This window comes from Cyprinodon variegatus, unplaced genomic scaffold, assembly GCF_000732505.1.
Source record: "Cyprinodon variegatus isolate N-32 unplaced genomic scaffold, C_variegatus-1.0 Scaffold579, whole genome shotgun sequence".
Lineage (NCBI taxonomy): Eukaryota > Metazoa > Chordata > Actinopteri > Cyprinodontiformes > Cyprinodontidae > Cyprinodon > Cyprinodon variegatus.
In genome coordinates this window covers 490,889-510,999 of record NW_015151032.1, presented here as the reverse complement: position 1 = coordinate 510,999, position 20,111 = coordinate 490,889, and the positions used below count along the sequence as shown (strand labels likewise).

General features: G+C 36.2%; 1 protein-coding gene across 2 annotated transcripts in view; it reads right to left on the bottom strand.

Annotated features, from left to right (window-relative positions):
• Nucleotides 1–58: 58 nt before the first annotated feature.
• Nucleotides 59–20,111, bottom strand: part of LOC107095866 (arachidonate 15-lipoxygenase B-like) — a 22,077-nt gene continuing 2,024 nt past the window's right edge. The window contains exons 1-15 of one of the 2 annotated variants that reach the window (XM_015392224.1): nucleotides 14,227–14,304; nucleotides 13,810–13,993; nucleotides 12,623–12,827; nucleotides 12,452–12,533; nucleotides 11,728–11,850; nucleotides 11,531–11,634; nucleotides 8,772–8,938; nucleotides 8,514–8,657; nucleotides 7,361–7,564; nucleotides 7,116–7,202; nucleotides 6,816–6,985; nucleotides 5,229–5,350; nucleotides 4,809–4,909; nucleotides 4,143–4,313; nucleotides 59–2,107 (exon numbers count right to left, since the gene is read on the bottom strand). In XM_015392224.1, the coding sequence (XP_015247710.1) occupies nucleotides 1,928–2,107; nucleotides 4,143–4,313; nucleotides 4,809–4,909; nucleotides 5,229–5,350; nucleotides 6,816–6,985; nucleotides 7,116–7,202; nucleotides 7,361–7,564; nucleotides 8,514–8,657; nucleotides 8,772–8,938; nucleotides 11,531–11,634; nucleotides 11,728–11,850; nucleotides 12,452–12,533; nucleotides 12,623–12,827; nucleotides 13,810–13,962 (2,013 nt within the window). In that variant the 5' untranslated portion in view covers nucleotides 13,963–13,993; nucleotides 14,227–14,304 and the 3' untranslated portion in view covers nucleotides 59–1,927. Of the gene's footprint in view, nucleotides 2,108–4,142; nucleotides 4,314–4,808; nucleotides 4,910–5,228; nucleotides 5,351–6,815; nucleotides 6,986–7,115; nucleotides 7,203–7,360; nucleotides 7,565–8,513; nucleotides 8,658–8,771; nucleotides 8,939–11,530; nucleotides 11,635–11,727; nucleotides 11,851–12,451; nucleotides 12,534–12,622; nucleotides 12,828–13,809; nucleotides 13,994–14,226; nucleotides 14,305–20,111 lie in introns of those variants that run through there. The other variant, XM_015392225.1, reaches the window with a different exon arrangement.

Below are 20,111 nucleotides of genomic sequence, written 5' to 3'. Positions count from 1 at the left end.
TTGGACGTGCAGTTTGAGCAGGTAGATCACATCAGAGCATCAGGCCTTACTGTACAGTGGAAAAACGTGCATCTTGAGCTGTGAACTTTTAAACCCTGTGGTTTCGTTGTAAAATCTGTACGACTGAAAATATTGTACAGTGTATGCCTGGCCGGTAATAATTGTTACAGCCTTAAAAGGATTTGGGTTGCTTTGTTTGCATGAATCTCATGTAACAGGATTTAAGCTAACTGAGTAGTGTTTTGGTTGTTAGTGCCTGGTGGTTTCGGTATTTCCAGTGTACATTCTACATTGATCAGGTAACATTCTAATTTACCACAATTTCTTAGACAACTTTTATTGTCATTTTGTATAAACAGAGGGTATACAAAATGAGATGTCATTAGAGCCATTTTGCACAGCTCCAATGACATTTCCATGTCTTAAAGTGCAACAGTGATCAAATGTAAACAGTGTCGGAGAAAAAAAAAACAGTGCAAAGAGATGCATTGATAAGGAAGTTTAAAGTATTAAATATATAGTGCAATTATTCAGTGTTGGTGTTGTCAGTTAGATGCAGATTCTGTGACATGATTTAGAGTTTTTTTCAATAGTTCAGCAGTCTGATGGTGGTGGGGAAAAAGCTGTTTCAGAGTCTGCTGGGCCTGCATCGAATGCTGTGAAGCCTCTTTCCAGAGGGCAGTAGGGAGAACACTCCATGGTGGGGGTGTGAGGGATCATTGAAGATCATTGAAGTCTAAGGCGCTGCAGCCTCCACACCACACAGTGAGACAGCTGGTCAGAACGCTCTCTATGGTGCTTCTGTAGAAGGTGGTGAGGATGGGTGGGGGCAGGTGGGCTCTCCTCATCCTCTGTGGGAAGTCATGCTCTTCTGTGCCATTTTGACCAGTGAGGTGGTGTGACTGGATTGCTTGAGGTGTGGTTGTGAGGAAGTCTAACAGCCAATTGCAGAGGGGCGTATTGAAGCCCAGCTGTTCCAGTTTTTCTATCAGATGCTGTGGGATGATGGTGTTGAAAGCTGAAGTACAGGAACAGCATCCACACCTTCCTTTCCAGGATAAAATTTGTTCTTTTTTTTAAAGTTTAGCTGTCTGCACTGTTTTCACATTCACCAGAACTTTGCCAGTCATTTCATTGCCCTCAGTGTTTAATATGGTCATTGCACTTGGCTTGTTCAGAAGTGCCATGGGGGAAGTGTAGAGTGAAAGGTAATTTTAATATTCTCTGTACCAATTTTGTTTTGTTCATTTTGCTGTAACGTTGTCCACTATCATAGCTATCAAACTGCACCATCCTTTTCAACCTTGCCTACTGTTTGGAACAGCTCTGGCTCTGAATCGGAATACCCTTTATACATAAACCTTGTAGAAAAATCAAGAAATGTGACCTCTGCTCCACGTTACTCTCTGACGTGTAAAATATTTGAAATACACAAGAATGTTTTCTGATTAACATTTTTATTTGTACAGCAATCATTCTATTACACACATAAATTCTTTTGAGTGAATGTGAAACAAAAAGTTTGTTTGTTTTTTTTCTGATAGAATGCTATATTCATCTATTCACACAATACAAAAATATAAGCCATGAAGGTAAGTTTTCTATGGAAAATTTCCTAATGCATGCCATGTCTCAAAATACAGTGTCAAATGCTTTCGGGCAGCTGGTCCTTTTAAACAGCAAAGAAAAACAATCTAAACAGTGATATATGTTTCATATTTATACATTCCAGATGATAATATTTCACTTAATATCTACTTTGAAAAATGTTAATTTTAACCAAAAATAAAAATAATGAAATAATGAAAAGTCATTTTTTTCCCTAACGTACCAATGGAAAGTCGTCATAATGCATATTAAAGATCCTTGCAGTAAAGCCACTGTGTGCCTCTATAAGAAGGCTTAGAGAAAAACTGTTTTCCTTTTGTTAAATAGCCACACTATTTTCTACCTCCTCTGGATCCATGTAAGTGTACGGCACTTTTAGCTCCTTGTTTCTCTGTTTGATGGCAGCACTTAACTCCTTCAGCTCCTTTTGAAACTTCTTTATCATCTGCCTTGGAGTCTCCTCACTGAAATGCTCCTCTGGGTACTGGCCTAGAGGTACCTGATTAAAAATGAATGAACAATCTTAGTTTTTCTGCCAGTTACATGCAAATATTTGTCAGATATAGACTACTGACCATTCAATGTGAAAAGTGAAACTCATACATTTTTAAGATAAAATTGATGCAGAGGAATAAATCAACTATATGTTTTTTGACCATTCTGATTATGGCTTAAAGGTAATAAAAACCCATAAAGAAATTTCCCATGAAGTCAAAATGCATAGAACGTGTAAGTGCTAAACAATTGTATTAGCCTACTAAAAAGTATGTCTATGTAATGTACCGTATATATATTTTTACCACAAATTAATGCACAGTTGGAATTTTATTGCAGAGAAAATAATTTCTATATAAAAATAATAATAAAGAACCCAATTTCATTACATTAAAAAAATCATTACCTATACATGTAGAAAACAAGATTGATCTTTGGGCCAGATTGACACGCAAACTTATCTGATACAAATTTATCTTTGGAGAACAATCGGATATTGACTATTTTGCACTGGCTCCAGAGACAGGAAACTTTCCAGATGCCCTGATTTATTCCTTTACATCTCTCAGAATAAGATCTGAATTCTACCAAAATCTTTGGGTAGTTCTGAGGATGGCCTGCACCCTCCCTGTAACTGTTGCATCTGTGGAGCGGAGCTTTCTAAACTCTAATTAATAAAGACCTAACAGATCTTTCATGGCAGAACAATAATTGAGCAGGCTGGCAGTGATTGGTATTAACAACAAAGTTATGTGTCAGATTGCTTAACGATGTTGTCATGTTATATTTGGAACATAAATGTATAAATGACATGATAGTTTCACTGTAAATAAACTTAAAATTACTTTATTATAAAAAGATTTTATCAGTAGATTATGCCTAAAAATTGGAGACTCTAAACAGTACTGCCAGAGCTATAATGAGCTAATGATAAGTAGCTGAGTTTCCATTCGAGTTTAATGCACATTTTTAGTGAACTGTTAAAATGTGGGAAAAGATTTGGATTAGACATTTCCATCCGCTAGAGCAAATTAATGAGGTAATGTAAAGGGTAATGTCATACGTTGAAGCTAAGCATGGCTGTAGTGAACAGTACTTAGAGTTAACAAGCTAGGATTGACCACGGATCAGGGATTGACCAGTGTTGTAATTTGGCAAATTTTCCTTTTTTTATTTTATTGCGAATATTAATGATGGTTTATGCCATCCGGAGATATCGTGTGAGAGAAGTAGGATTCTAATGCTGCATCTGGATGCCAGTGGTGGTGGAAAATGGCTGCTAAGTCATGGGAGGCAAGTATTTGCTATATCATACCAAAATCAAAAATGTGTTTCCATCTCCATTGTAAGCATATTATTGCTTTTTCTCAAGATAGTGTTAAAAACTCTCTTTCAAAATGTCCTTAATTTTGCGTTTTGCAAGATTTTGCATTTTCCATCAACCTACTCTAATGTGATACTTTAAAACACGTACGCGTAAAGAAAGGTTGATGGAAACAAGTCGAGTGTGTGACTGATTTAAACTGCTGATTGCAGCAGATTATTGGACAAAACAGAGGGCCCCAAAATTAAGATTTCCAAAGGGCCCATGGGAGGCTAGGGCTGGCCCTGGCATTGATGCAGCGTAGAGATCAAACTTCCCATATATGTTAAAACTTCAAAGAAATTTGGGGTAAGTTTTGGTTTTCATTACCCGTGAGACATAATTATCAAAGTAATAAATACTCTAAATGAGGGGTCTTCGACCCTGTACCTCAGGAACCACCGCCCTGTAAGTTTTTCTCTGTCTCTCAACACCTGGCTTAAATGAACAGTGATGAACAGGCCTGTCAGCCTTCTACGCTGCGTAACGGGTAATGCAACCATTTGATATAAATGTTCTAGGAATAATATAAATGTTTAAAAATGTGCAGGACTGTGGTTGCTGGGGACCAGGGTTGAAAACCTTTGCTCTAAATACATTACCTTGTGTTTAATTGATCTAAACAGTATGTCATTTAAACCTGAATAGTTTGGCTAATGGAAGTCTACACACTCACAAAATCACTTGACTGCTGGCTGAGCAGCCACATGGTGGCCATGCCCTGAACTGTCACGTTGACGTCCGGCAGCGTCTTCAGCATTGTTTCCTCAGTTGCTTCCCCTTTTTTGGTTGGTGGCGGAAGTTTAAGGGAGATTGGAGTGTTTGGCATCCAACCGCCATAGTCATACTGCAGAGCCAGAGAATTGAATGAGCATGTAGTATGTTATTAATTCCTTCGTCGATAGAGAATTTTTCAAAATACAGCTCTATTAATGGCAAAGCAGAATGATCACAGTTGTCACTATATCTGTTCGGACAGCTCTGAGAATTCTCAGAATTCAGGGGGTATTGCTTAAACAACTGTAGATGGAACAAAATAATGTTTTTTTTTTCTTAAGCATTTGAGGCTCTTTAGATCTACATGATATGCTAACCTGTGGTAATAAAATTATGATTAATAATACTCATCACTTTGGCCTGCCACATAATTAAACACATCTAAACAACATGGACACAATATCCCTTAAAACCAATGTGTAGACTTCTAGATCTCTGTGCCTCAAAATCTTAATGTATGCGTAACCTGTGACATGTTGTGACTAAAGAGTTTGAATTCACTGCCATCATTCATTTATGCACAATTTGTATCTAAATATCAGCTTTTTTCATCCTAAAACGTTACCTGCCCAGTGTTCACTGCAGCATGCTGGGCTGAGCCAGTGAAGATCACCATGGTGACAAACTTGATGAGTTCATCCACTGTATTTAGTTTCTGAGGAATTCCTGAGGGAAAAAAAAATAATCATTTAAATATTGAATGCTTAATTGATGCTTCCATCACAGCCATACAGTCAATATAGGATACCATTCCATTACAGAGGCACACAGAACAAACAACCATATACTCAGACTCATGCCTAAGTGCTGTTTAGATAGATTGTTGATCTAGATAGGGGGAAGCCTGAGTACCCAGAGACAACCCATGCATGCATGGGGAGAACATGCAAGCTAATGTTTTCACTACAGTTTGCAGCCCCTATGCTTCTATTACACAGTTCTACAATCTGCTCATTAAGCTAAAAATATTTTCTTCAAAACATACCTCTGCAAGGATGAGAAAGGAATCCATGTTCAAAAATGTCCAAAATCCATTGTTGTAGCTCAGAGTCTTGCTTAACTTCATGATCGCTCTTGTAGTAGTGGCTTAGGACACCGCATACAAATCTTTGAAACACACAGAAAACTTTTCGTAAAGTACATTTACAAGAGACATAGCAAAGCTAAACATTTTGCACATACAGAGGGGTAATCATTTTATTAGGTCTGTTTTAAGAGTACTTTTGAAAAATGGGGGCTCAGGGCTAGTCAATAGAAGACGCTAGGGCGCCGCCCTACCCACCCAGTGACCTTGATTATAACATAAAGAAACAAATATAAATGAAATTAGAAAATAAAATATTTCAAAAAATATATTAATATATTTTTTAAGGTTCAAGATCAATATTCAATCTTTACTGATGAGTAAAGCTGTTTTGTTCATTGTCGGATTGGTGACATATTTCAGTCCTATAGGCTGCAAAAATCTTTGGCTATAGGCTGTGTCCGAATATCAGCCCTATATACACTGCCTGGCCAAAATAAAAAGTCGCCACCTGGATTCAACTAAGCAAATAGGTACACGCCTCCTATTGGATAATTACTGCATAATTATTGGATAATTATCTTTCAGCTGGCAACAAGTAATTTAACCCCAACTGGTAAGCGCAGAGCGCTTACCTTCTAAAGCATCATGGGATTTGTTGTACTGTAATAAATAACAAAGATGACCCATGACCAACGGGGAGCGGAAAGTAGTGATCATCTCTCTGAACGGTCAATTAACTGAGTTCACTATATAGTCCCCGCTCTATCTATCTTCTCCATTATTAAACCGGTACTTTTTTTTTTTTTAGGTTTGTGACATAAGATTGGACCATGCAAAACACAAAGTAAACCTGTACATCATATTATATTTTTGTTGTCTGCATTCATATAAATATGTTAGGATGGTAACTTGGTATGTGTTTGATGGACTATTTTGAATTTTAAGGCCCCTCCCCCCCAGAGAAAACGCCAGCTGCCGCCACTGGTTTACTTTTTAATAAAAAAAGTAAACCAGTTATATGTTAATATAACATATTTTTTAATATAACATATTTTTTATTATTACAATGTATTTATGTTAGCATAATGACTGTAAATAACACAGAAAATTTTAAATGAGTATTAGAGCAGCTTTTCTTAATTTACATTAAAAAAAAGTTTTGAAAAAGCTTTGCTTGAGATTTGAAGCCTTTTTTTTTTATTTTAAGCAAAGTTTTATTTAGCTTAGCACATAACTACCTATCTGGTGTTGCAATAACATTTTCTATGCTTCTTCAGAATGTATTCAACCATACTGTTCTGTGCACACATGAATGTTTGCAATCAACCGGAGGGGGAAAAAAGGATTTGCTTTTTTCTGCCATATTAAAAGATAGTGTGCGGATCAAAGGCAATAAAAAAGGACCTATTTTAGTGATATAAAGGCATAGCCTACAAACCATATCCTGATAAGGGTGAACATTTTAGCATCACATAAGCCATCTGGTTTGTCTTTAACAGACAGGGCAGCACAAAGTAAGATGCAAAATGGAAGCACCAGTAATACCTGTTGATAATATTCCACAGTCTGAGTCCATCATCTCTGTAGTAGAAGTTTGGTATGTCCTTTAGCCCACGCTCAGCAATGTCTTCAGGCACACAGAGGGAGCTGTATGTCACTGAGGTCAGAGATCTCCTTAGAATAGTGATCATACCATCGCCACCAGAAGCTGAAAACTGGAGAAATGTTACATTTATATTTAAAACAACAATTTAATTTAATAAAGTGAAGTGTAGTGAATAATAAAACACGTAAAAAAAAAATCATTATTTAATTAGTAAAGTAATTCTTTATATATTTTCCTACTTTGGTGAAAACACCCTCCTCAGATATTAGGGTTTTCCGAGCTAAGGAGTTGATCTGTAGAGTGTAGCGGGTGTGAGGTATGAGAAGCTGAAAAAACAGTAACAACAAAAAGATGTTTCAGCTTGCACACGTGTCATGGAACAAAAACTTTAGGAGGGGAATATTAATTTAGTAATGGATCCAGTTTGTGTACATGTTTCATCCTGAGAATCTGTCAGTAGACACACACACAGACCTGCACTTACCTTGTAGAGAGGGTGAACCATGGGCACGTTGCGCAACAGTGACACTGCAAACACCTCGGCTAGCAGGTGAGTACGCAGCAGGTGAACATTTAGCTGATGCTCATTGAAATCTGCACTTCTCACAAAAATCTTTGCCAGCAACCAGTCGTACTCAGAATCTGATGGCAGGAAAATTGGGTTGTCTTCTGCTGGTTTCTGCTTCAGCTAAAACAGGTTTACAGAAAAGTTAGATATGCTGTAATTGTGAGCCACATTTACCAAGACAGACAAGGTTGATTACTTATTCTATTTAAAATGAAATTATGTGATAATCAAAAAGATGAACAATTTAAATGGACAAGCTGCAGACTTTTGTAGCACTACTTCAATCTTGGCCTGAGAAGTGGTGGCCTAGTAGTTAGGGCATTGCGCTTAGATCCCAGAGGTTCTGAGTTCAAGTCCCACGGACTGCCACTCTGGGTCCCTGAGCAAGACCCTTAACCCCCACACTGCTCCCCAGGCGGTGCACAATGGCAGCTCACTGCTCCCCAAAGGGATGGGTTAAATGCAGAGAGTGAAGTTCGTTCCTTTGTAGGTGTGAGTTTAATTCTATTTTATTCTATAGTTTTAGGCACTGATGTACAAACTTAACCAACTCTTAGTACAGATTTGATTGCATTCCAATCTTCTACTTAAGCGCCTTGTTTGTTTATTTTTATATTACTTCCAGCTATTTGGCTTCCTCCTGTCGCTGCCAAACGTGAGGCTTCTGGCTTATAAATTGCAAGGCAACTTTGTTTATATGCCACATTTCGGTAAGATGGCAGCTCAAAGTGCTGTACATGATAAAATAAATGTAATAGGGAAAAACCTGTTGCAGTGGCATAAAGATAACTGAGTAATTAATAAACATGAATAATTAACTTGAAAATAATGGTTGACAATAAAATGAAATCATGTTGGACTATAAACCCAATTAATAGTGTTTAGATAGACTGACAGAGCCCACTCTAACCAAACAAGTTTTTAATCTGGAGTTAAAGCAGTTTAGGGTTTCAGCACTTTAGGCTGTTTGTTCCAGATTAGTGGAGCATAAAAGCTGGCCTGGAAGCTTTTCATTCACATCTTAATAATTAATTTATATTATTGGCTCTATTAAAAAAGCTAATCTCACCTGAATAGCGATAGGCATGAGTTTATCATCTGGAGTTTTATGGAGCAAAACAAGTGGAGCCATCAGGTACTGCTGCTTGTCATTGATAGTGCTAGCTTTCACTCCATCCATTTGCTTGTAGTCACAAAGGAATATGTTGCCTTTCTGTTTAAAATGTTAAGAAGGATTTACAAACATTAAAGTCAAATTTGTATTCAAACATAACAGCCACAAATTTTCTTAGAAATATCCATGTTTTTTTTGTGTGTGTGCAGTCACCTCCATTTCTTCGGCCAAGCTGAACTGAGAATCAGGGAATACCATGTTGTCAGTAACAGGGAAGTTGTCTGGTAAGACGGTGCAGCGTCTTATCAACATGGGATTGACCCCATTCAAAAACTGGTAGCCAAAAAAGTCGTCATCCTTCCAGTGTTGCTGGACATAGTCTGTGAAGAAGAAAAGCGTGTAGATCAAATTTAAGTCTCCCTAAAATAAAACTGTTTGCTGCAGCGTTTATCACACATTTTTAAAAGAATGTGAGGCAGGTTTGATTAAAAAAATGGAAAGCATAAAAGTAAATTTACTTGATTACTTTACTTAAGTAATTTTTGTTATCTTTATTTTACATGAGTAATCGAAATATAATGGAGTGAATGTTATAAGTTGCCCCCCAAAATAAGTCAAATATTGTACTTTCTACTCCACTCCATTCCAAGGAAACTGCTAGTTACTTACTTTTTAAATGCAATTTCAACATGGAAGATGGCAGCCGCTTAGGACAGAATTTGGACACCACTAATTTAGAAATTTTATGACGTTCCACAAATGTGAGAAACTCAGGGCAGATATTATTTTTAGTTTATACTTTTAATTAGGGTGTTAGTTGTTGCCATGTGACCAAGTTGCTCAGTAGTACGAGTTGCGGGTTCTTTGTGGTGGATTTAACCATAAACCTCTATTCCATAATGAGAGTGTGAGAAGGATGAAGTTTTGTTTGTGCTTTGTTTTTAAATTAATGATAATCACATTAGCTGTCCTGAATTTTCAGTTGTATTTTGATGCTGAAGTTTTTTACAAGTGGTGTAGAATCTGTAGCAAAATGGCTTTACGCTTTAATACATCAGGTGGTTCATGGTACTTTCTGATAATTAAACTAAAACTTACACAGAAATGTATTGATATTAGACAATTTCATTAGTATTTTTGAATACTTGAATACTTATAAATGTATTTACTTTTAAGTATTTTCAAAGGTGAGTTCAATACAATACTTGTAGTACCCATTACCCATAACATAGATTACAGGCATGTCTTGAAGACATAAAACCTGGATGACTCTTAACTTTCTGCTCCTGAATGCAGACAAAAGAGAAGTTATAGTCTTTGGATCAGAGTCTTTCAAAAAGAAGCTAATTAGTCAGTCACTTCATTTGGATGGGATTAAACTGATTTCAGAGAATGAAGTAAAAGCTCTTGTTGTTATTTTTCATTGGTGTCCTTCTTTCATCTGTGGAATATTGCAAAAATTAGAAATATCTTGTCCAGGGGTGATGTTGAGAAATTAGTCAACGCATTTGTTACTTCAAGGCTGGATTATTGTAATTCTTTACTACCAGGAAGTCCACAAACTGTAGTTAAAAGCCTTCAGCTGTTCCAAAATCCTTTCTGATGAAAACTAAAACGAGAGATCATATCTCTCCTATCCTGGCTTCTCTTCATTGGCTTCCTGTTAAATCCAGAATAGAATTTAAAATCCTCCTTCTCACATATAAAGCCTTAAATGGCCAAGCTCCATCTTATATCAGAGATCGGATTGTTCTTTATGTTCCTAACAGAGCACTTCGCTCTCAATCTGCAGGTTTACTAGTGGTTCCTAGAATTTCTAAAAGTAGAATGGGAGGCAGATCTTTTAGTTATCAGGCTCCTCTCCTGTGGAACCAACTACCAGTTTTAGTCCGTGAGGCAGACACCCTGTCTACTGTTAAGGCTAGGCTTAAAACTTTCCTTTTTGATAAAGCTTATAGTAAGAGTGGCTCAGGTTATCCTGAGCTGTCTTTATGCTGCTATAAGCTTAGACTGCTGGAGAAAATAGGGATCCCTTTTTCATCATTCTTCTTCATTCTATCTCTACTCTCCCCCTCTGTAGAATGTGTTAGTTCAATCTCTAACATTATGCTCTCTCTGCTTTTTTTTTCTCATAGTAGCTTCATCTGGCCTGGTCTTGTTTGGCTGTGACGCCATCCTGGAGAGAAATATCAGCTGTGCTGCTGCAATCAACATCTTTCTTTATAGATGTTCCTGATGGCCTGTTTTCAGTGTAGTCCTGTTTCTCTGACTGTGACCGCCTGTGACCGTCATCCTCTGACATGGGAGTTGGCTCGATACTCGTCTGCCTGGCTGTGTGTTTCCTGAAGGGATCGCCTGTGGAGCTGGTTTACAGTTGCCTTTGTATCTCTGCTTCTTACTGTATCTCTGCTTCAGTCACCTTGAACCCCAGTCGGCCTCTCACATTGAGCATAGTTCTGCTGGAGGTTTCTTTGTTGTGAATTGGTGCTATATAAATAAACTGAATTGAATTAAACTTGAGTAGATTTTTAACTGAGTAACTTTTACTTGTAGTTGAGCAAGATTTGACAACGGGTCTCAGTAGCTACTTTTAATCAAGTAGTACTGTTGAGTACTTTATCCACCACACCACTACCTTTTTTCTATTTCAGTAATGATTATATATTTTTTAAATAATTAAGAACAAGAAATAGAGGATAGAAGCATTATGAAAGAGGAAGCAGTTTTATCCCCATCTTGAATTTGGTGTGACATTGTTAAACATCAAATGTCCTATCAATGTGAAAACATTCCTTCAGGGAAGAACTATACAACTTAATTAACCAAACCACTACTAACAATCAATGTCACTCCATTACTGTTTTGTTTGTAAAATAGATTTTTAACAGCTACCAACAAATAGTAAACACACATCCCTATCTCAGCAGTATTTAAGGCTCAGTGCTATTTGCTTTAGTTTAAGGAGGCAGTACCTGACATGTCAGTCTGTTTGCAACAGAACACCCTGTTGATTGCATCGAGGTCCGTCCATCCCATTTTACATTCTGCCAGTCCCTTCAGTTTCAGCTCTGTCAGTCTAGTGAATACAAATCAGAAAGGCTAAGTGTTATTGTTTGTATATGCAACGATTGATTGATGGCAGAAATGCATGAGAATATTATGACCTTACCCTGCCTTTGCTGTGAAAAGAAACTCTGTCTGCTTGGTGAAGGAAAATCTGACCTCATAAGGGAGAGAGAGCGGGTCATCTGCCTTCAAGCAGTGAGGAATTCCCTCCAAATACACATCCCAGCTGAGACAAACAGAGTTTATATTAAGTTTTACTATAGTAAACATAGGAAATTTGATTTTATCTTTTAATTGTAAATTCTGGTATATATAAAAACTTGATATCACCATTCTCAGTTCATTTGCATTTAATCAAAAACACAATCCGACAAAAAAAACTGAATCTCAATAGATTTTTACTTGGCAGAGTAATATATTTCAAGCATTTGCTTTTTTCCATTTGTATGATTAAAGCTTACAACTAATAACAAACAAAGAAACACTTCTCAAGCAATATATTACGGTACATACATTTCATTTAGAAATCCCCTGTTTTAGTCAGTTAACAGCATATATCATTTCAGTGAGTTACATAATACTGTTAAGGATAAATAGGGTGTTATTTTTAATTGAAAATCTAAATTTGCAAATAGTTGGTTGTGTTATTCCATATTAAATGGGTAAATCATGCAATAATAAAATTAACTTTTTTGTTAATTAAAATAGCATTTTAATTAAAATATTATTTTAATTAACAACAAACCTTCGTTTATAAATCAAAGTAAATAAGCACTATTCAAAATGGGATGAGGAATTTTTGTGTTTTTGCCACTTTGATGTCTCACCAATAGTCCTCCTGACGCTCCTTGAGCTCCTGCTCCCTGCTGTTCCTGCCAAGATGATGTTTATCTTCAAACCCTTTCAGAGCTAAAAGGAGAGACAGAAAAACATGTAGTGATGTGTTTGTAAGTGTCCTCTGCAATAGAACTGAGCTTTTAACAGAATTTCAGACAAACCTGTTCCCTCTCTAAAGCGGTGCACCTTGTTGTCATTAATCCAGCGGTAGATGGGGAAGGTGTAACAAGCTCCCTCTGGGGATTTGATTTCTACTTTTGCTGGGAACCATGAATCTTCTGGGAACAGCAAAAGAGGCTGCTTGTCAAGCTCTATCAGAACCAGTTTTCCCAGGGAGGTGCAACAGGAAACTTTAAAACATGCCACCTACGGCCAGTGAAACAAATTGCAAAAACAGTAAGTGATAACAAGACAACAGAAAACCAAATGCCTTTTCAGCAAAATTATTGCAAAAAGCTTAAAAATACAATGTATTTCAGGAAAGAAGATAAAAATGAATTTTAAAGGGGCTTTTAAAAGTAAAACCATGCCCTAAACCTTTTCATATTTTGTCTCATAGGGATGCAAAAACATCATGGAACTTTGTTGGTATTTTAGAAAGTAAAAATAAATGCATTATAGGAAAGTGAAAAGAGAATTATAGATGTGTTTTCTATTTTTATAAGAGATAAAAATCTTAAACCTGCATCACTTTTTTCCACCTTTTTTTTATTTGATATCCCTAAGTACTATTCTGGGCATACAGACTGGCAGGCTGTAGAAACAGGTGAGTTTTTGAAACAAGGACCCGAAACAAAAGCAAATTGAAACTAAAATGAAATGGTTTTGATACAGGCACATGTTGAACATCCTGATAAACCAAAAAACAGAAACCGACAAAAAAAACATATTTTGCAAAAGTAGAAGAAGTCTAAACTGTGATCAGTAAATCGCTCTTTAGACTTCCAAAGCTAGAAGAAGCATATTCCCGTAGTTGCTGCAAAGGAGGGTTTAGAGAGTAATGACTCAAGCAGAACTCAGTTTTATGTTGATTAATTTTACAATAGCTTTAAATCATATAATTTTCTATCCACTTCAAAATAGTGCATAGCTTTCTAATGCAGTATCTTCATCCTAATTTAATGTATTAAAATGTGGGGCAGTAGATTGAACAATAGTAAAACAAAAACTACACTACATTACTTTTGAAACTCCCTGTAAGGTACTTCTCCTAGTTTGTTGCATAAAAGGATGCAGTACCTCCTCAGCATTTACACATACCCTGTTCCTCTACTACTGATTTTGTGAGTCTTCTAAAGACAGGCAGATAAAACAGCTGCTACATTTAAACTGAAACTTTCAGACTTACGGCTCCTCTGACAAATGCTGAAGCTCCCTTGAAGTTCCAGAGCCACTTGCGTTCACTCTCTCCACTTGAGCCAATCAGTTTGATGAACACGTTGTTAAAGGTTGAAGCAGTGGCGCGGTTGGCAGTGAATACGGTCACTTCATAGTCCAACATATTTTCTCTGCAAAATAGATTCCACTTGTTGCTACAAAGAAAAAGAAGAAAGAAAAACTCATTAAAGGAGTGTTGTGATAATGAATTGCCAGAACATCAGTGAAACATTTAGTCTTTTTCCCTGATAGCTCACAGACAAGTAAAGAGAAAAAGTCACTGTATCACAGATAATTGGAAAAACAACATTTGACATGAAAGCTACATATAGAAAAAAAATCATATTTATTTATACTTTGCAAAATTGTTTGGAAGTAATTCTCTCACCTTTGCTAATAAGACCACAAAGTTCCTCTAAAAAACTGCTGCTTTGATACAACTTTTCACCACAGATTTCTTTATATACACAGAGCTATGGGAGTGTTCCTTCAGTACCAATAAGCAGCTGTTGTGATGAAACCACCATCCTCCTACCTGTCCTGCTCTTCCAGTTCTTATTTTCATGTAGGGACTTTCATCTCTTTGAACACCATGGATTTGCCTACTTCAGGATATGCATGACCTCAGAGTATGGATATGTGGGTTAGTCAGCACAGCCTTCGTGGACAGTGTTGAGTATGAGGGTAGCAGACATGATGAAGGATGAGTATCACTGCAGCTTAAGAGATGATGATGAAAAAAATAATTTTTTTTGTCTAGAATGTTGTTTACAGAGCACAACAGAATATTTATTGATTTACAAAAACAAAAATTCTGGTGTTGTTTCTTAAACAAAGCGACAGTGGTAGAAAAATTACAGTTTTCTACCTAAATTACATGAATATATAGTTATGTGATTAAAATCCTTTCTTTTTAACAAAAAAGTATGATGAAACAGTCACTTGAATAAAACAATGTCTCATCTGCAATGCCATACGATTAAACTATTATGCAACTGCTTCACCTCAGCAATACTATTGTGAAACTATCATTTCATCAGTTAGGAAATACCTTGTTTGAATTGCATTGATTATGTGCAAGATAAGCGTCACGTAAAATACTGTAGGAAATAAAATTTAAAATGAACCTGTTCTGAACTTTATCAGAGTGCCTGGGCCTACAATATTTAGAGGGGGTTTAGAACACTGTTTGAACAACTTATTTTCCTTTCCTTTATTTTCCTTGAGGTGAGATCTGTTGATCCTCTGTTGTTTAAGATTACTTTGATTGCACATTGTGATATTACGTTTTTAAGTTTTACTATTACTATTTACTAAGTTTTACAATATTGACCAAAATAGAAGTGAGAAATTTCTGAGTTTTGCTTTGATTGCACAACTTTACAATGGCTTTAATTTTGTATTTCACCCCCATGACATTTTCAAAACATTTGGTTATTGTAGTATATTCAGGGTGTTTAACTTTCAAATTAAAATTTTTTCATTATTTTTGGATGTTGCCTTTAAAGTTATTGTCTGAACCATGACATTTTAGTTTGCTTCTGATTGTACAGCTTTATGTTTTGCACCCATCACATTTGCACACAATTTTAAGTTGTTGGTTTTTGTAATTCTATTCCTCACACACTGTATATTCTTTGGATTATGTCTTTAAAAATGCTTGTGTGAACATTTAAAGTGAGAAATAAGTGACTATTGAAAAACTGTGGAGTTGCTTTTCGGGAAAAGTGCAGGCTCAGTGCAGGGGTGGGGGTATGAAGGGACACTCTTGCTTCTGGCATCAAAGAACTTAGAGGGAAAGTGGCCTGCTTACTCAAACTGAAACTTCAGGTTATGCGACTTCCTCATGGTAGAAAAGGTTTTAAACTGTTGTCTGATGAGCAAATCTGGTTGATAACATAACCTGAAAAACGTACTTAGCATAACAAACCACAAATTTCTGACATGCATATAATGTGTCCATTTGTGTTGCTGTGTGACCGCTGTGTTGGTCAACAGCCTTGAAGCATAGCTCAATTTAACATACCACAATCCATTTACGCCACCAACTAGAAACAAAATGCAAAATCTAAACCATGTAATGTTAAATAAAACAGATTTTTTTCTTGCTGTATAATAAACACTGGAAGAAAATTGTCATACTGGGTAACAAATTAAAGCTATTTGCATATTTTGCAGGTGAATAATATCTAGGATCTAAAAGACAAACCTAGTGTAGTAAACACATTCCTGGATACTGTCTTTCTTGAGTCACTAATCATATCAATTAATAAACAATAAGTAATCACTCCTATTACTTATTGGAGTAATAGGAGTCCAAAGGACAATCCTGGTGTTTACATTATGCCTGTCTGAAAAAGGACTTCTAGGAGAATAAAGTGCCTTTTTTGAATATCCCCAGGATAAGAACTAGAGTCTTTTATTGTCACTGTATTTTAAAATAAAACAGAATAAATACTTTCCATTGCAAAACAACATACAGAACAACAAAAGATAATCAGGTTAAAAGTGATTAAAAATCACAAAGGACAAAAGGGACTTTATTCAAAAAAGGTGTAATAAATTAAGGTTAAAAGTGGAGGTTTGTGCAGAGGTAGTGTGCTGTGGTAAGGCTTCCTAGAGGGCAGCCTGCTTGTGCCTCTGTATTCAATCAAATTGAAATTGATAAAGGATGGCAAATGTTTATGAAAATGGATGTGAGTTTGAGGCGGTGGATGCCCTTTATGAAAATTATCCTCACTGCAAATCAATGTTCCCAAAAGCTTGCAAAAGAGCTTAAGAAAAAACTTCTTAAATGAGCAACAGGAACACTAGGACTGCTCGCTCTGTCCTCTTTTTCATTTTTTTTATTATCATAGAGTTTTAATCAGATAACGAATCTTCTTGATTTATATTTTTTCTACTTGCCCCACAAGTTTTTCGATTTGCTAATATTTCTTCTTTTTGTAATTTGAAACTCTACTTCCACTCTATTCATGATGTTACTGTATGAAATGCTAATGTTTGGGGGTTTTTCGTTGTTGTTTTTTTTAACTGTTTTTTTACTAATCAAGAGTGTATAACAAGTGTATTTTCTGTACTAATGAACAGTGACAAAAACTTCTGCAAATAAAAACAACTTCTCACAATTGTGACAGGTCAAGCAGATTAGGAAACTTGGTTAAACTGCAACAGCTGTGTGTAACCAACTGATTTCAAAGGTCTTACTCAATAACCTTTCACATATTTGTCAGGATTTCAGCTTTTATTTCTTAGAAATCATTCACCAATTACAAAGAGGAGTCAAAGAAATCATTTTTAATTTCTTACTGCATTTGTGTCTCAGAGAACATTTGATTCAGATTTCATGAACTATGCTGATCTGTACTGTTGTTTCATATAAACAGCAGTGTTTTAGTAAGAAATAAGGCCTTCATTTGTTTGGCCAACCTTATATTGGCTTCCTGTATTTCAGAGAATAGACTCTAAAATACCTTGCATAGTCCATAAATACCTAAATGACTTAACATCAAAATAAATAGCATTTTTGTTTTCTTTGTTTTTTTCTTCATCTAGTCTGGTCTTGTTTGTCTGTGACACCATCCTGAGGAAAAAATATCAAATAGGCTACTTCAGAAAAACCTTTGAATACAGATGATAGGTCTGTTTTCCATTGTGTAGTCCTGTTTCTGTAATGACCCCAGAACCTTGGACCCAATATTCAAGCAGACAAAATCAGGACAGTTTACAAAACAAGTTTTATTCAAAGCTTAAGTGATTGTCTTCTGGGTGGACTACTAGATTCTCTGCAGAGACAGGAAACTCAGGTCAGTGACAAGAATGTCGAGCAGATCATGACTAGACAAAAAAGTCACTGACGTGGGTGAGAGTTCAGTACGAATCCAGAGGGAGAGGAGAAATCTGGGGGGAGAAAGTCTGCCGCTTGTGGGAACCCGGTGAAGCAGATCGGCGATAATCAGCTGCGGGGCCAGTTAGACAGGTGAGCAGGGTCAGCTGAAAAAGCCACCCATCAGCGTCAGAATCATGACAGTTTCCCTCGTAGACATAGCAGAGGGCTCAGCTTTCAATTGAATGTGCCTTATTTAATTCGTTTTGGCATGAAAACTGGCTTAGAGCTTGTCTGCTTAGCTGCTTCTTTTCTAGAAAGAGACACATATGGAACAAGTCTACCATTACTTTTTCCAACATTAAAACTTTTTATAGATCGGTGCTTCTACAGTATGTTCCTCCTTGACGTCTGCTTTTATCTCTTTGAACCCCAGATGGCCTCGGCAGATGGTCGCTCACACTGAGCCTAGTTCCACTTGAGGTTTCCTTCTGTTAAAAGGGAGTTTTTCTCTCCACTGTGCCTACATGCATGCTTGGTACGACAGATGCAGTCGAGACAAAAAGCAAGCGAATATCTGCGGTGGCCACATACTCATCCAGAAGAAGCATATCAAAATCCATAACTTAAAGCAATCAGCTGGTTTTCTTTAGACGGAAAACTATGAACCAATCTGACAGTATGAGCTGATTGAATTGTCCCCGTAAAGTGGAGCTGACATGTGTTGTCAATTGGCACTTTATAAATAGAGGGAACTGAACTGAATTAAACTGAATCAAAGTGAAACAAGTTTAACTGAATTACATTTAATTTGGTGTCTTTTCATTAACTTCCCAAATCTCTCAGGTCTTCTGGCTCCAGTCTGCTCTGAATACCCAGAAACTAAATACTAAAAACAAACACAGAGAAGAAACAAATAGTTCTTATGAAGCAATTATCTGTAAAAACCACCTCAACGAATGTAAAAGTGTGAAACTTCTTTAAATCTCTATTTGTCTAGAGTAACTTTGGACTGTTCTACTTAAAACTTCCAACAGGAACACTATTGGATAAAGTTGGCGGCCTAACCTTACCTACCTTTATTATGCCATTGCAATGTTCTTTTCTGTATATTTTTTCTTGCTCATGTTCTTTTCATGTAAACCACCTTGAGCTGTCTTGTTACTGATGAAGTGAAAAATATAGTTGCCTATTCTTGCCTTTTAATGAAAAAGAAAACTGCAGCACACTGAAAAATATACTGCAACCCCTTTTGGCATTTACTTAGTCATATTCAGTTATGTCCTAACATGCTAATATGATACAATTGTGTTAAAGTAACAAAATATGATTAAGTAAATGCCAAAAATGGTTGCATTATTTTTTTCAGGGTAGTTGCTCTGCCAGTAATGGCATTATCTTGCCAAAGTCTAACCAAACATTGACTTATTTCAATATCATCTTATGAAACTTTTTTGACAGCTGTTCATGGGAAAAATTGTGCAACAATAGAGTGGAACCGTTTATCAAATCAGTTAAGAAATACCTTTTTTTTGTCATTTGTGCCCTGTGTTGCAAAATACTGTAAAGTTAACCTGTTCTGACCTTTATCAGATTATCGGTGCCTATCCTATTTGAAGGGGTTCTCAAGTTTTTCTTAATCAATCTTTTAAAAGAAAAATTGACCAAGGAAATACCAGTCTTCATTCTGTTATTGAATCCTCAGATTACGCAAATTTAGAAATAGTTTAACTGTTGTCCTTTTCTATAAATGCTCTTGAGTGAATAACTAAGAAAAGTAGAGTAGAAAGAGGAGCAAGAGACAAAATGTAGTAAAGATGTTATTGGACCTTTAAACCTGTGCTGTTTTAAGCTTATACAAAGACCAAAACTCTCCAAAATGATAATCAGTGCAGGATTCTAGCTTTAATTTAATTTCATGACAAGGATCTGAAACTCCTTCAACATTTAGCCTGCCTGGCCCAACACAACATGATTACACCTTTTTCAGTGTCTTATCTGTCCAATATGAAAATTAAGTGAACGTCTGTATATGATGTTGTCTATATTAAATCTAACAGCTATGTTAAAAAAAAAACACTACAAATGATAGTGGAGAGAAACACTTATGTTAGCTTAAGATGCATAGTCTAAAACATTATGGTAACATCTTTATGACGCTAAACAACTTTGTATTGAAAAAGCATGTTTTGGCTCTCCTACAGAACCTAGTTGGGATTGATTGATTTATTGATTGACTTTATTATTCTCAAAGTGGAGAAATTGACTCATTACATCGGCTCAAATAGTCAAAGAAGAAGAATTTTCCAAAAGAAGAAATAGGTGCATGGGATATATACAGTATAGGCAGTGCGCCCACATATGACAGCTTTTTTTTTTTTTTTTTTTTAAGCAGGATTATTATACAGGGTTATTCCAAAGGGTGTTAAAATGGGTAATTATATAGA